This window comes from Colias eurytheme, chromosome 6, assembly GCF_061535395.1.
Source record: "Colias eurytheme isolate Ceu_HAF_F1 chromosome 6, ilColEury1 Martin Lab GWU primary, whole genome shotgun sequence".
Lineage (NCBI taxonomy): Eukaryota > Metazoa > Arthropoda > Insecta > Lepidoptera > Pieridae > Colias > Colias eurytheme.
This window is the reverse complement of record NC_142985.1, coordinates 12,923,061-12,940,456: the sequence shown is the minus strand read 5'-3', so window position 1 is coordinate 12,940,456 and position 17,396 is coordinate 12,923,061. Positions and strand designations below refer to the sequence as shown.

The following is a 17,396-nucleotide window of genomic DNA, read 5'->3' as shown; positions in this document are numbered from 1 at the left end:
AAAAGTAAAGATCGACACTCTCCTTACATGCCCACACATATTATCATTAAATTATATCTAAACGCTTTTATTGCTGTATCAGTAAAGAAAATTTAGACTTACAGAGCAATTTACATGGAAAATTTGTAAAACATCCCCGTATACGCGCGAAACATACACGCTGAAACTTTTTCAATTACGATCTTCATATTGCGAATTTATGAATCTCTTAACCTGATTAGAAATGGCGCGAAAGTACTCCTTTTCAGTTCAAAAATGCGTGCCTTAACTGGCGAATTTTAAAACGTTTAAAATTAGGATCAAAATTAAAAAAAAAGTTACTTCGAAACTTAAAACTTGGAACTGTAAGCTCAGTGCCCATCCTGCGCCCGAACGCAGCGGACGTGATGTCAAAATGCGGACGCTCGTCCTTATATACTTCGTGACGTTAGTGCAGTGCGAATTTAAGAGTGAGGTAAAACATTTGAGACACGCTCGGACTTTAATACGACATGGGAGGTCGAGAGTGCATTTCACGCGGCTTCATACACGGGCGCGCGATCTGGTCGCGCAAGTTATAGAGGCTGAGACGAGCAGTGAATTAGGTAAATCTTAAGTGTTCTCGTATAGCTATAGAATGAAGCTATATGTATGTTTAAGTAATTAAAAAAAATCTCAAATTTATTTATAAAAGACTGATATTATTCCTTATAATATGTAGAGTCGAGTGGCTATACAGCTCTATATATTAGGGACGTAAATTTTTCACATTTTTTCTACTCAAAAAAAGTTTTAGGTATGTTTCTATCGACTATAGTATTGGTTAATATAATATTATGTTAACCAAGTAATTTAATTTTACGTAAAATAATAATTTGAAAACACCGTTGATTTATATAAAATCGCTGGGCGGCACTGAAAGGTTTTAGATTTATGGCGTATGAACCGGAATGCTGTAATATTATTTATTCTTTCAGGCCCTACATTGATAAATTTCTAATACATGTCAATTTTGATACCGCCTATGCTGAGTTATTTTTGTTTGCCATGAGATATAATGAGAGATACCATATCAATAATTATTAAAAAGATTACATTTATATGATGAGATGTACATCAACTAAAACCTAATATATCAACATATTTTTGCATTTTAATGAAATATGAATTCAAAATAATTCACATGAAAACTTAACTTGTTTATTGACTATCATTAAAATAATAAGTATATAAGGCATCGCAAATTACAAGTAACCTTACAATTAAAATGAAAACTAAAACTATCTATAGATAAACAGACAAAATATTTGTTAGTTTCAAATTAATTCGCAATTTTCAGGGGGTTTTCGGAAAACTAAATAATTTATGATATAATTTCATGCAAATGAAGCTTATAGACTTAATACAATCTTAAATTGTAACAGAGCTTATCTTTAAAGTAAGAAAGACCAACTATTTTTAACAATTTTCTAAGTATTTTTGCAAAGTCGAAGAAAGTATTTTGTAATTTACAGATGAAAACATATGTTTGAATAATATTATGTTTGAAGGAAAATAGATACCTTACTAATATATTACATACAAGATGACCCGATTTTATAAAACCACCAGTTGTTAAATTCATGTTAACCTTACTTGTAAAAAAATTGAATTAATGCATCAAATTATTCAACGAAACACAGGATTTTATTTCCACAACAAAATTGGAAATCATAAATAATAGAATTAGGTGGAATTAATTTTTAATTTTTAATCATTTAGATTTAAAATTTATTAATCTTATCACGCTATCCAGTTTGCAAACATTTAAATAATAAGAAGAGAAAAAGAACAAATTATTTCAAACGATCTTCGTCTAAATTAATATAATTGTATTTTCACGAGCTCTAATTTTTTCTTCACCGGTTTTTAGGCGAATAAAACCAATCAAACAATATTAAAATAAGCCATTATCAAATCTTCTGAGTCTATACTACTATTTGTTTATACGGTCGTCAAATACTACTACTACTTGTGCTACTACTACTTGTGCACTACTACGTGAGCAAAACTAGCTATAGCTCGTAGTTTTGCTCACGTTGTGTTCGGTAAAACTGTCCTTTTGTATTCCAACTATATGCTTCAAGTCTCTATAAAAGTTGCAATTTAAATAAGGATAAACAAATCTATAACAACAGAACATAAAAATAAAGTCTTATTCAAAACACATATATTTTCAAAAAGCATAAACGAAAGAATAGGTAGTAAAATGTTCGACCAACTTTATTATAGTTTAATGAGAAGCTATTGGTTATAAAATTCGACTTTGTCATCGTTTTAGACGCTGATGTATGCATTTTATATTGGTCGGAAATTAGGTCAAAATTAACCGGCGAGAATTTATTACGGTCAAAAGGTTTAGGCGGTTCAATAAGCCCTAATGTGAAGACTTTTGTGGATAATATCAAAAGTTCTTTAAAAGTTTCTAGATTGATTTTTTCGTGGGAACTTGGATATAAATTATGTGATTCTATTCGATTTGGGGTTGGAAGAACTATATTGGTAAAATAATGAATTACGTACCTATTAATACGCTTTGTTTGATTTTTATCAATTTGACACTAATGAGATTTTAATAGTGATTTGGTATGGTTTGTTTTATAACTTACCGGATTTATTATAAGGGTTTACACGAAAACAGAATATTTTTTTTATTTCATTTAATCTTGTCGACATCTCAATCAAATCGATATATTTAATAAGATGTTTTTCTATAAATTGAAGATATTCTTTTCGATAAATTTTTTCACACACAGTTCGACGTGAAGACACTTAATATTATATATATTATATACATTACTAGCCTTTCGCCCGTAGCTTCAGCTGCTTTGATAGAGACAAAGTAGCTTAACAATTGACATATTAAGACCTTCCTCGAGAACTACTCTATCTCTTAATATAAATAAAACGCATTTTCCACTTTATAATTAGTAAATATATATTATTATAATATTTTCTACTGTCATCATGAGATAATTACGTAATAAAATACCCAATACATTACACTTTATGGTCAATTTTTAATTAATTGGTTCATTTCATATCTGCAAATTACCTTGTTTATTACCATTTCGATTATTTGTAAATTCAGATAAATGGGTTTTATAGCAAGCTGAAATAATATTAAAAGTTTTAAGCTGTACACATTCCATTATCTTTCTTTGTTCTCTTATAAAACTATGTATAAAATACTAATCTTCTTATATATAAAAATGAATCGCAAAATGTGTTGGTAAGCGCATAACTCGAGAACGGCTGAACCGATTTCGATAATTCTTTTTTTATTATATTCCTTGAAGTACGAGGATGGTTTTTATGTAGAGAAAACGTAAATATGTACCACGGGCGAAGCCGGGGCGGACCGCTCGTGTTAAATAAATATTCAAAGTTGTAAATTAAGTTGTTATTTTAATCGTTTAAATATCTAAATTTCAAAAGGTTTTATTCCGTTGAATCAAGACCACAAGTTCTACCTTATAAAATATAATCGTCCCATTTTTAATATCAAGTGCATCTCATATTCTAAACATTGAAATAATTCACAACCGCTCTCATTTGCTTGTATTTGTGTCTCCATGAAGTTTATTTGTGCAAAAAGGTTTTCATAGAAAAAATTCAGGTTAAAATGCCTTTTATTCAAACGCTTCAAGAAAATTTTCCGTTGTTTAGACTTACAGATAATGTTTTAAATTTTACTAAAATGTGAATTATTTATATTGAATCACAGTTTTGTATACTGTAACTGTAAAAATAAAGAGTTGTCCTAAAAATGAAATGTATATGAACAAAAATGTATTTGTTTATATACATTTGTATACTAGCACAGTAGATAGAGCGTAAAAGCATGAAAAGTGGGCCGATGGAAGACTGCTCAAAGGTGACATAAAATGCTGTATCATTTGTAGTTTTTACACATTTGGAATTGGTACCCTAACAGGTTACAATAAGGTTCAATTTGGAATATACAGTTCGTTATTATATGGCATTTTGGTTCGGGTAGGTATGTACAAATGCATTGACAATTATTACGTGCTGTATTACAGCTTATAGCTGGCTTAGTTCTGCAGATGCATTACCTGTATATAATTCGATCTATATTTTTCGGGACAATATATTTTTGTATGAATAATTACCATCTTCTTTAATATTGTGTCTAATTTTAGATTAGAATTTTAGTCGTACTTGCCAAAAACCTCCATAAATATTTGATACGGTTGATTTAATATCTGCGACCATTATTGTTTTGTTCCTCAATTGTACGTATATTAAGTATGTATTTACGTACAATCGAGGAATTGATTTGATCTTATTGTAGCAAAATATATTTATTTTTAAAATAAGTTTCTAAATTAGATAAAATTTATGATAAAAATATAATAAATTTTATGAATAAATATGTGGATCATGGCTTATAGTTTCCACAATCCATGTTTTTGTCAATGGATTTCGTTATTTGCAATGTCCAGTAGATAATGTCCACTTGTAAATATTAATAAAATGTTGCCATGAGTTTATTAGTACAGTACCTGGGTATAGTGAGGTGGGTATATTCATAAATAGGAGTCACGTGGATGAAGATAAGGTAATTTGTGACATTTTTCAAGCATTTTTCATTGATGTGTCATGTCTATTTGGTCGTAGTGTGATGTTAAAAAGGCTATAGCTTACTTCGATATAATATGGACTACTTATATAATAATATGTCTTTTTTATAAATTATATAGCCTTCTTCGATACAAAGACTAGATATGTGTCTATTTTTATTAATTAGAAATTAGTTTTGGAGACACGCGTTGGACTAAAAGTTTTCAAAATAAAATCACTAATTTCACTTACTTTTATTTAGTTTTTAAGAACCAAAGGAAAAGACGGAGCCCATATTGGACCACTTCGTTGTCCATTTGTCTGTCTGTTAAAGATACCACTAAAGTTTAATTTAAATTAGCGTATTGGACCAAAAGAAACTATTCAGCTTACAAAAATTCTTCCCAATCCTAAACAACTTGCCTCTATAAAAGCTTCCTTTTATAGTTATTTCAATTAATAACCTTCACAATAGTAGTTATTAAAGGGTAAAAAAAATATTCAAATCTTTCGATACATGAGGTGAATGAACTGTGTTTAGGGGCAAGGGACTCACGCGGAAACTGACACTCAACAACTGCCGGCTGATGTAGAAACATTCATCATAGTCAGTTAGATAGAATTTACCTAATTGTATTTATAAATTCTTAATTTTTAGATTAATAGCATTATAATTCTTATAAATAATTTTTGTAAATTAACCACGACGAAGAACGCAATTTTGAAGGTCGTGTCGTTAATTCTCTAAATTTTTACAAAAATTTATTAATTCTTTGTTACCTGCTCTGTATGGGATATTATGAAATTAAAATGAAGAAATATCAATTATTATAATAGAGTAGCTATAATAATATAACAGTGTATTTAGCACAACTATTGCTGTGAAGTAGTGTGAAATTAAAAGCCGGAGCAAACAGATAGACGAAAGTATTTCTAATTACTTTCCCAAAAACGGTGAATTATATAGTTTCATTTTTTCTCAAAGGTACATTTTTCCTTTGCTACTTTACACTTTAATATGCACTTAACATAAAGTTTTCATAAATCTAGTCTTCCAAATTCTTTAACGTTTATAAATATTCAACCATCCAAAATAAGAACTCGTTAATACTTCGCAAAGTTAAATAAGCACATTACATTTTCACCATTGCGTTCAATCGGGCTTAACATTTAAAAGTTTTCCCTTATTAACAACTTGTAAGTCCCTTACGTACTACGCGTATTCATTCGCGAATAAGAGCATGAATTCTTCAATTTTTTATTAAATTATTTCACAGTTAAAATACAGAAATTCTTTGGAGCTTTGGTGTGCATTTGCTAATACTAGCTACGGCACGCTGCTTCATTTATATTTGGTAAAACTACCCGATCTGGGATAAAAACATCATAAAACTATGCTAATCAAGGAGAATGTAGGATAATGAATTATAGAATATTTTTTAAATCAGTCCAGTCGCTTCGGATCATATTCTATTCAAACAAACAAATTAATCTTTCCTCTTTATAGTATTTGTAAAGTTGTCAAATAAATTAATTCCATCACAATCCGATCAGTAGTTTTTGCGTGAAAGAATAACATACAATCTAGGTATATATTTTTCCATATCACAGTAATTTTTTAACATGAAAGATAGAGCCGCATTTTAAATTGTACCCTCAATTTTTTATCCTCACTAATTTTCAATAGAAATTGTACTATAAAATTATGAACCTATAACTGTTTTTTAATTATGAATATGTTTACATTATGTTTCAATTATGTTAAACGCAAGATCGGATGTTGATAAAATTCAAATTATAGCTTGACCACGACTAAAAGTAAAATGTATTAATCTTTTTTAGGTTCTAACACAAAATATTGAATGTTTAAGTATGTAATATTTCTTGTACTTGTAACGTTCCAATTATGTTATTATAATGTAATTACAAAAAAATTATCGAGTTCCTGGAACGGTAAAGTAAAAATATTACATAAAATGAATGTAGGTGCTTCATATTAAATGCTTCACTTATTTCTGAACCGACGAAGTAGGCTTGTAAAGAACTATCATTCAAATGTAAAATGAAGAAATGCATCTGCCCCTTCCCGACTAGAAACACCTACATTTACTCTTTTAATTTTGCACAGAATACAACTCGCGTATTTATCGCCCTATTAAAATGTTACCTGTGTATTAACGAATACCTACTATTATCTATCTCTGTACTAAAATTCATTATTATCTGATGAGCTGTTTTTGTGTTTTATTAACTTATTCAAGCTATCCATTCACCCTTACCGTTCGCATTTATAATATTACTAGCTTTCCGCCCGCGGCTTCGCCCGCGTTTTCAAAGAAAAACCCGCATAGTTCCTGTTCCCATGGGATTTTCGGGATAAACCTATCTTATGTGTTAATCCAAGTTGCCCTCTATATGTGAGTTAAATTTCATTGTAATCGGTTCAGTAGTATTTGCGTGAAACAGTAACAAACACACACACACACATCCTCACAAACTTTCGCATTTATAATATTAGTAGGATTCAGATTTCAAGAAACACGCGATACAGAAATACATTATAACAATAAGTAAATCAAATACACAGTAGGTGAGCAAATAATCAGCTATGAGTTGTTCAAGGTAAAGTATAAATTGACTTAGAAAATGCGCTAATGCTCTTTCTTGTTCACGACTGACCTTGCTGATAAATAGCATACGCTTATATGGTTTGAAATAAAACACTATTTAATACATTTTAATTGCGATTAATTATTTTATTAAATTAAAGGTATATAAAACTATTTTAATACAAATATTATACAAAGCAAAAATATAATATGTATAAAGGAATATAATAAGAAAAAAAAATATTTACAAATAATTTATAAATTATACTATTTAACTAGCTCTGCCCCGTGGCTTTACCTGCATTGCTACGCTCCTGTTGGTCTTATCGTGACGATATTATAAATGTATAGAGCCTATAGCCTTCCTTGATAAATGGACTATCTATAAGTTAAATTATATTTCAAATCGGACCCGTGGTTCCAGAGAAAGCGCGTGCAAACAAACAAACAAACTCTTCAGCTTTATAATACTAGTCTATATTCACTGTTCTAACCAACATATTAGTTCAGGATCCATCGCCCATTTTTGCAAGTGATTAACTATCAAGCTAATTTTTCGTGAGTAGCTTTATTTTGATGAGACGCCCAATAATTTCCTGTACGAAACTCTCGATTGTGGTAGCTAACAGAGGTAACAAGGATAAAATGTTTTGATTTGATGGTTCTCAAATATTTATTACGCAATTTGTAGGACAATATGTCGGTAGCTAACAGAGGTACTGTTAGCTACCACAATCGAGAGTTTCGTACATGAAATTATTGGGCGTCTCATCAAAATAAAGCTACTCACGGAAAATTAGCTTGATAGTAATCACTTGCAAAAATGGGCAAAGGATCCTGGACTATATAGTAAATTTAATTATATTTATAATCATTTTAAGTAAGCCGAAAAAAAAACAAACAGGATATTTCTCTTTCCTTCGTAAATAAACCTAAAAATCGTAAAGTCTAAATAATCATTATTTCTTCAAAATAAGGTGTAACAAATAATGTTTACGATTTAGTACCGTCTAGTAAACATCGCTTTATTACAAAAGCAATTTGTTTCACTAATGATTTCCATTGTTTATTGGATCCTTACAATTAATGTACATAAATATAAACTGAGGTATACTAGCTATGTCATGTGGTTTCACCCGCGTAAATATTTCTCTTTAGATTTCATCGTCATCAGCAAAAAATTAATAAGTAATACCTAATCAGCATTGAAGGTTTTTTGCAGTATGTGCATATTCAAGAAACACATTATGTAAGTATTAATAATTATTTGTGTATTTCATTTATCTTCATTTTGATAACAGTATTAGATACCGGTATTTTTTAATATTTCTGGATAAGTCAAACAATTATTATGATGTATAATAATTGACGAGTTGGTTCTAAATCGCCGGAATAATGTCTTTAAGCCGATTACTCCAAAACTAAAGGAACGAATTGAAAATTTATAATAGTTTTCGAAGGTCGGATAGTCCTGATCAGAATACTAAGATGGTATTTTAGAAAAGTCGAGAGCACCTTCAAATATTGAGAGGTATCTTAACTGACATACATTTACATCAACAAGGAAACTATGTTATAGTTTTACAAGACAAATTATTTAAAAGATAAAGACAAAATGTTACACATTTAGTCGTATGTAACTTTCATATATATGTACTTCTCTTATTTAGTTTGCTAAAGAAAGTCAGACGCGCTCAAAGGCGCTCTTAAAACGTTCTGAAATAAAATATGTATTAATTTCATGTGGTTATAGGTAAAATAGGTTTTTTAGAATTATATTTTTACTGTAGAGATATAAAAGCTTATAAAGCTTTTTGAATTTAATATATTCTTCTTGGATATTATATTTAAAATTATTTTTACTCATAAGAAGGCTAAAAGGTGTAAATGTATCCGACATTAAAAATACTCGTTCTTATATAACTTATATTTTTGTAACGAAAAATATGTATAGACGATACTTTGGAAGATTGTATCAGAATAATAAAAATATTGTTACACAAGGTAGTAAAACAGCGTATGATAATATAAAATGTGTATCCTTGGTAGTAAATATCTAGGTCTGCGCCTAAACACATCAATATAAAGTATATTAATAAAAATATTTTTGTTTCCATGAATATATTTAATAAGCATGGATAATAGCTAGGTTCATATAATATAAAATCCTGTATTGTTTTATTCTAATATAACGAGCTGTGCCCTTCGCTTATATCAGAAACTGCGGGTAAAAACCCGCAGTACATACATACATCAAAGATGTCTTACAATATAATAAATAATTTTTCTTTAATAAATAAGTTCAGCTTTGTGGCTTAAGCATTTTATTAGGTCTTCTCTTTTTTCCCAGCTTGTACCTTATGGTATCATTGAAGTATAATGGTAATGGTAATTCTCGTGTAATTTATACAGTTTGATACCCTAACTACGGTAACATTCAAATAACAGTACCTCTACCATGAGTTGACATAGTTAAATTGTCTGACGTAACTACAATAGTAAACGTGAATAGTTCTTAACTTTCACGAGATTATTTACCGTGAATGACGTATCTATCGTCGAATAGTTATAAACTATGACAATTGACATATGTCAAAAATAGAACTCATGGTGCAAAAATTGTATGGTTAATACAGCGAGTGTAGTATAGTTTACTATACGTCATCTACTGTAGTATACTATTGCACCTCATGGTAGGCTTTTTAGTTCTGCTACGGCACACTAGGGGCGCTGTACGAAATTTTATACAAACCGCTTACTACAATCGCTAGCGAGTATAGTGAGCGTAAACTCATGGTAGACCTACTTTACATTAAACCAATTAAAAATACCAATCGCCAAACACAATCTATGTGCACATTATTAAAATTTTCCACACCATTCAGATTTGATATAAGATATCATCGTAAAATCTTCACCAACCCGGCTAGGCTGAAACATAAAACAAACGGCCATAATAAAATTTGTGAGACATAAACCCTAATAGTCTACTGGCGGCTCATTTGTATTTTATTTACGAAACTGAATGTTCGTCGTTCAATTTGCGGGTTAAATTGAATGGATGGACATATTTTGACCTGTTTGTACGGGATGAATATTTTTCGGGCTGGAGGACAAGTTTTAGATATTTACTGCTACTAAATTATTCTCGTAAGTTTTTGTCTATAATTTGTCGAGTCCACTAAGTATATCATTAAAAGCGGGTGTGTGCTGAGCATACGTGTCAGAAGTGAAACTTCTTTGGCAAGATTCAAAGATACCCAAATCGTTTCCTTACTCCATGACGTGACGGTATTGCCATGAAGCGAACTTGAAATTTTACTCTCAACACGCCTAAAGACGTTTTACTTCAAAAATATGATGAAATTTTTTATAATATTGTTAAGTAATAAGTTTAAAACATATAATTAACTCAGTAGGAATTAAAATTATATTCATATAACTTTTCATTCATACTCATAACAATACCTACGTTAATCAAATTATATTCCAAAGTCAGAAATACTTCGAATGCATAGTTAATGTACATACATTAGGAATGTCGGGTAAATGGAAAAAGCTCGTATCGTGAAAGCATGTGCGTATTACTACATAATTTCCTTTAGTATACGCAATTATTGTGCACGACACTCTGGTTGAAATTATTAATTCTATTGTTACTAAGAGGAAATGAATGAAAATAAATAGAATCGATTGTTTGTGTATTCGTTTCTTTTTTAATAGAAAAGATTTTAATAAAACTTGTCTCTGGCTTGGTTACTAGTTCATATGTATTGAAAAATAAGTGTGACAAATAAGTAATTTGCAACTATATAAGTAAATTTATTAAGGAAGGGATTTTAGTTTAGTAAATATTTTGTTGTTCCTATAAAATCACATTATTACACAATTTTTGAGAAGAAATTTTAAAATTAACGAATTTTAAAGCACGGACAGAAATGGCCAGAATTGTAAGTTGAAACCAATTTTGGACTCGAACCTGACGACCTAAAACAAATCTAACCACTACACTAAAAAGCCAATTAAAAAAGGCACATAGTAGCCACAAATCATAAGCCGAAATGTTTTTAATGAAACCATTTCAATCAAGCTTATTACCATGAAGAATTACGTAATTATGAAACTCATTTAATATTTCGCAATATTATTCTGCCAACTTTCCTGTTTTCAATTTTGCAAACTCCAAAAGTCTGCAATTAGGTTGTCAATCAAATATAATCTGGTTTATTATGGGGAATATTCAGGTAGCAAAATATCTAAAGAACGTGAAAATATATTTTTGGACGAAATAAAAAGGGATTTCTACACGAACTTACTTGGCTTCTAATTTGGGAAGGCCTTATTAATGTTATGATGATAGAATTATAATGCGGGTTTCCTTTGCAGAAATGTGGGGTAATTAGATTTTTTTGACGTATGTAGTTTTCAAGTAGGAGACTTGATTGCTTTTTGGCTTTCTATGAATACTTTGTCATTTATTGCACGCCTCATAAGCGAAGCGTTGAGGTGGGTACTACTGTCACTTCGCGCAAAACATCTGATTTTTCAAACTTAAAATGTCTTTATGTATCATACATTGCACTTTTTAGATAATACATACACACACATATTAAGAAAAAACACTATTTTTAACGTTCATGATATTTTTGATGTCATTTTTGTTATTTAAACTAGTTAAAAAACAGTTTAAAAAAGTTCTGTCTTGGACGTCCGTGTGTCTGTATGTGCGGATCCTTTTTCTTGTTAACACGATAGCGACCGAAATACTTTACTAATCGAGTCTTTTTTTTTCTCTTACGCTTGAGTATGCTCAGGAATAGAACCCTTTCATTTTTCAGGGTCTGATTCGATGTGGTTTAATTGTTATTAAATAAACAAAAATAATAATTAATAAATATTTATTAAAAAAAAATTATGAGGCGTGCACTTTTGGATTTTCCAAATTATTTTTGTTTTCAGTCTATTATAATCTGTTAATATTAAGATTGAGTTTAAGTTAAATTTTGGTGAATATATCAGCACTACTTTAATTCAATGTTTTGTTACTACTTGTTTCTATTATATTGTGCTATGACTACAGTAAAAACAATAACAGGATGTTCTTACATTATTCTAGTACAATATAATAATAAATAATATACTTGAATTATTAAAAACAACACATGAAACAGTGAGTTTTCCCTTAGTGTATAATATGTCCCTAAAGAACGTGTCCCGTGTGACCCCTTGTGGGGTATGGGACAGATGTTTTTAACGTCCAATTCTATTTCACTGAGCAATTTTTCTCTTCAGTCAATATCAGGTTCTATCTATCGGTTCTATCGGTTATATTTTGTTTTCTACGCCACGGACACGGTAAATATAGTTTGATTAACTACTCTATATATTATTTTCTTATATTGTATTTTATGCTAGTATTATACTGTACTAGCTGTGCCCCGCTGTTTTACCGGCATTACTCCTCTCCTGTTGGTCTTAGAGTGATGATATATAGCCTTTTTTTTTTTTTTTATAGTGGGGAAATCTTCCAAAGATACCCACGGCCCCCGGGGAAGGAGCCGTGGGTTATGTCGGATTCTTACCGACTAAAACCCCACTGTGTTCCGTCGAGCCGCTTTAATGATGGGGCCGCGGGTATTTGTTGGAATTCTTCCGCGACCCCCTCGGCGGCAGATGATATATAGCCTAGTCTTCCTCAACAAATGGGCTATCTAACACCGAAATATTTTTTTAAATCGTATCAGTAGTTCCTAAGATTAGCACGTTCGAACAAACAAACAAAAACTTCAGCTTTATAATATCAGCATACACTTAGAAATAAGTGACCGTGTCTTCTCATGGCCACGCTTGCTACAAACTGTGCAAAACGTCGGGTTAATAATAATATAATGAATAAATAGTGTTTTAAATCCATTTGAGTCTTTAATTTGTAACGTCTACATTATTTTATTACACTCTTCTACTAAAAATAAAGTTAATATGATAATAGAAGGGTTCATAAACTAAAGGTACAAAGTAACAAGACTATTTTGTGAACGAAAAGCTCCTAAACACAAGCTTAGGAAGTCAAATACGGAATGATGTAAATTACTTCCTCAACAGGAATAAAATACAGGCTAATTAGGGAAACGCGAGCTTGTTGTTTGTAGACTAAGAGCTGGCGAATGTTTTAATAGCTATGTTTAATTATTCATTTTTTTACTAGTATCGGTGATAGGTGTAAGAAGTAAATGTCGAGTAATTATAGTTCTACATTCATTGAATGTTATTTTTTACTGTCTGTTTAGTGTGATATTTTTATTATTTAATAGCTATAACAAACCATTATCCAACAATAATACTTCAAAATTATAAACTCATCGAAAGCTCTATCTGCGTATTAATTACCGATATGTATTTATCACTTCCTTTACTCTTAATTTCTTCAAGACTTACCGTAGTTTTTAGTAATATAAATTTCAAGCACATGAAATCTGAAGCTCTTACGCTATACTTAACACGGTAAGGCGTGCTAAATATTTGCAGTTAAATTGCGCTAAGCATATATATATATATACTAAGTTTACTAATTCACGAACGTGTTAACGACTTTATTTTACGATTTTCCCTTTACGAGCTGGGTTAGAAACGGTCATTTTCGTATTAAAATAGAATGAAATATTGTTCTGCTTCTCTTGGCTCAATTACTTATAGATATTAAAATCTCATCACAGTGAATTCATCTATTTTTATGATTTTTGCGTAAGTATATCTGAGAATATACGTAAACTATTTTTATATAACCAAATGATTAGCCTTGGCAGAACTTTTGCCGGGTCAGCTTGTATAATAATACAATATATTGAGTTGTCGTGATTCTAGTATAAGTTTTGTTTCATACAATATACAAAATATATAATAATATATCTCTAACCTCACAAACTTTCACGTTTATAAGTAAGATTTTTCAGACAACATTTTAATAATATTCAGAGATATACTTGTTGATATAATATATAAATTGTATTTGTATCGGCAAATATGTTACCAAGGGCAAACCTCGAGAACGGCTCAACCAAATGTATTTATAAAAGCTCACGGAAGGTTTTTATGTAGAGAGAAACTAAATAAACGTAAACGTAACGTAAAAACTATAAGGAAAACAGTACAAACATATTTTTTCCATACAAACCACTCTGTTACCAGGTGTCAAATATTTTATATCAAGCAAAGCAAATCGACGCTGCTTTAACCTTCGATTAAGTTAATATAGGTATCCTTATAGAGGAAATATTTGTATATATGTTTGTAAGGAATTGGCACAAAAAGTAGTAGATAGATTGGGATTAATATAAACCTAAGAATATATACCTAAGAATACATGAGCTATAGAAATACTTGATTTTGCGCGCAGGTGAAACCACGCGGCACATCTAGTGTCTGTTAAAATGTTCAAATAGTTTTTTAAATAAAGGCCTTGTAGCCTGCACCTAGTTATATAAATAAAAACTAATTTAAACTGCAGTGAACCGGTGACACAGTGTGGGTTTAAACTGAACTTATTAAAGTTTCCACACTACTTTTAGTTTGTGTAAAGTTTAGATACATGTTGTGTGGATCAGTTGTCGACTTAAAGTGGTGGCGGCTTCTTTGTGAGTTGGTTTCTTCTGAGCTCGAGTTAATGTTGATACGGTTTCGTCTAGTTCTTAAGCACTATTTGAGCTATAATTTTTATAGAATTCTATACACTTTGAGTGACTTAATTTCATTTTTAGAAGGATAATATTCTTATAATTGTATGCCAATTTCATCTGTCCTTAAAACTTATTAAAGGTTAAACAGAAAAGTGAACATTTTCTTTAGTAAAATATTGTTCATCTTATGATGAACTAGCTGTATAATCATTAACTAAAAACAGAAACTAAAAGAATCATAGATAGTGATTTAGCCTAATAAATTGTATTGTATTTCACCTATTCCATAAACATTTCGCACAACGTACAGACCGATCTACTGTATATATTAAGACTAGAAGTTATTTACAGCTTAGAGGAGGAACGCTATCGTAGAATAATAAATGGTGAGGCGTGGTCTTTAGTTCTGTTCATGGTTTCCGAACGTTTGGGACACAAATAGTTTAACATTTGATTCTTTCATCGATTTTCTTTACAGAGACGTAGGTAATAAGCCTTCTGTATTTGACCAGACTTTTTATTTGTAAATCTTTACTGGGAATCGAACTCTAGACATCTTGGTTTTACGCTCATGCCATAACTACTGACTAACAAAAAGGTGGTTAAAACAATTACTGCAAGAATGTTCCAACGAAGTGAGATTGTCCTCCTTTTTAAGTCAGTTTAAAACCAGACCGTTATGTTGTTAGTCCTTTCTGGAAACCAAACAATCAAATCAAACAATATGTCAAAACTTAATACTATATGATTATAAAAAGACTCCGACAAATTATGAACCTACTTGTTTATTTATTTATTTATTTATTTATTATTATAATTAAAACGGTATTGCACCAATTACATTAATTATAAAAAATTACATAAATTATATTACAAAAAATAAAATAAAATTAAATCAAATTACAAATTACATATAAAAAAGAAAAACAATAAATTAATATATAATGAATTAATACAATGAATGGTTTCTGTTCCCAACACCAGCAATAAATATGATAAATTGATTGCTAGTATTAAAAACAAAAACCATTCAAAACTTTTCAGAAAAGCTCAAGCACGCCGACAACAACGAGCCCCATCCATCCGCGAACAGATCGCATTCGGGGTTGTTATTGAGGAGAGCATTGAGCGCAGTGAGAGCGCGTGGAATTGGTGATAAGGCTCGGGCTGTAGTGTGAGCCGGCGGTATAGCAAAGAGCACATGCTTGCGCGCTCGACAGTAATTATCAGGCACAAATAATTTACACACCTCATCACTCAAATCAATAGCGTCAATTTTGCCACGCAGAATCTTGCAGACAAAGGCTAATTGATTGTATTTCCTACGTGTCTCCAATGAGTTGTACCCAAGACAGCCTAGCAAAAACATTGTCGGATATAAATAGGGATAGTACCCAAATTGATGCTTGAACAGGAACCGAAGGAAAGCCTTTTGGATTTTTTCGAGCATCAGGGTATATTTTCCCTCGTGTGTGTTCCATACACAAGAACTAGCCTCCAACTTGCTGCGGACCAGGGCTCCATATACAAGCCCTATGGCGCGTCCTGTTCGAAAATCACGCACATTCCGAAGAACAAACCCAAGCCGCCTAAAAGATTCCTTTGCCAACATTGCCACATGATCGTGAAATGTGAGCCCGCGATCAAATGTGACACCCAAGTCCTTAATTACAGTGCTTCTTTTAATGGATGTATTTTTGATCTTGTAATCAAAGTGTATCGGGTGCCTCATCCGACCGAAGGTCATCACAAAGCATTTCTCTATGTTAAATTCCAATTTGTTTCTAATGCTCCACTCATAAATAGCATCGATGTCATGTTGAAGAGCTAAGCAATCTAACTCAGACCCGATTTCCAAATACAATTTGAAATCATCAGCGTAAAGAAGACTCCTAGCATGAGATACCACTCTAGGTAGGTCGTTTACCATGATCAAAAATAAGAGAGGCCCCAGTATGGAACCTTGACTGACTCCTGAACGCGTGTGGTAGGGTTTAGATTCATACAGACCGAGTCTGACGAACTGTTGTCGGTCACGCAAATAATCCGCCAGCAGCCGAAGAAGTCCCGGGGAAAAACCTATAGCACAGAGCTTCGCCAACAATATGTCATTTACCAAGCTGAAGCTTGAAGTCGTTTACCAAGCTGCTTTGCAAATAAAAATGACCTTGAATTAATACAGCCAGTACTAACTTTTGAAGTGCATTGGATTCAGATAACACTAAAGTTTTCCACGTAACAAACAATAGGTAACAGACCCTGGAACGCTGAACTAGTCAAAAGCACCGGCCGCTAAGTTTCGAGTGCCTTGAGTGAATCCCCTATTTGAGTTTGGCTGTCTAGATTTTGGATATGTGAAGGTGAATAGATGTTCCAGAAAGTTCTAGAACGTTCTCGATTGAATTTACAATTATACTTTTACAATTATAGCGCTGTTTGAAGAAGTCGAGATATGTTTTGAGAATTTATTGTTCCTTTTTTGTTAAGAGGATGTTTAAAGAATTTCTTCTAA

General features: G+C 31.2%; 1 protein-coding gene across 1 annotated transcript in view; it reads left to right on the top strand.

Annotated features, from left to right (window-relative positions):
• The first annotated feature begins 394 nt into the window (after window positions 1–394).
• Window positions 395–17,396, top strand: part of LOC149908116 (uncharacterized) — a 179,651-nt gene continuing 162,649 nt past the window's right edge. Inside the window, exon 1 of the mRNA XM_090103472.1 lies at window positions 395–584. Coding sequence (XP_089959598.1) covers window positions 395–584 — 190 coding nt within the window. The remainder of the gene's footprint in view (window positions 585–17,396) is intronic.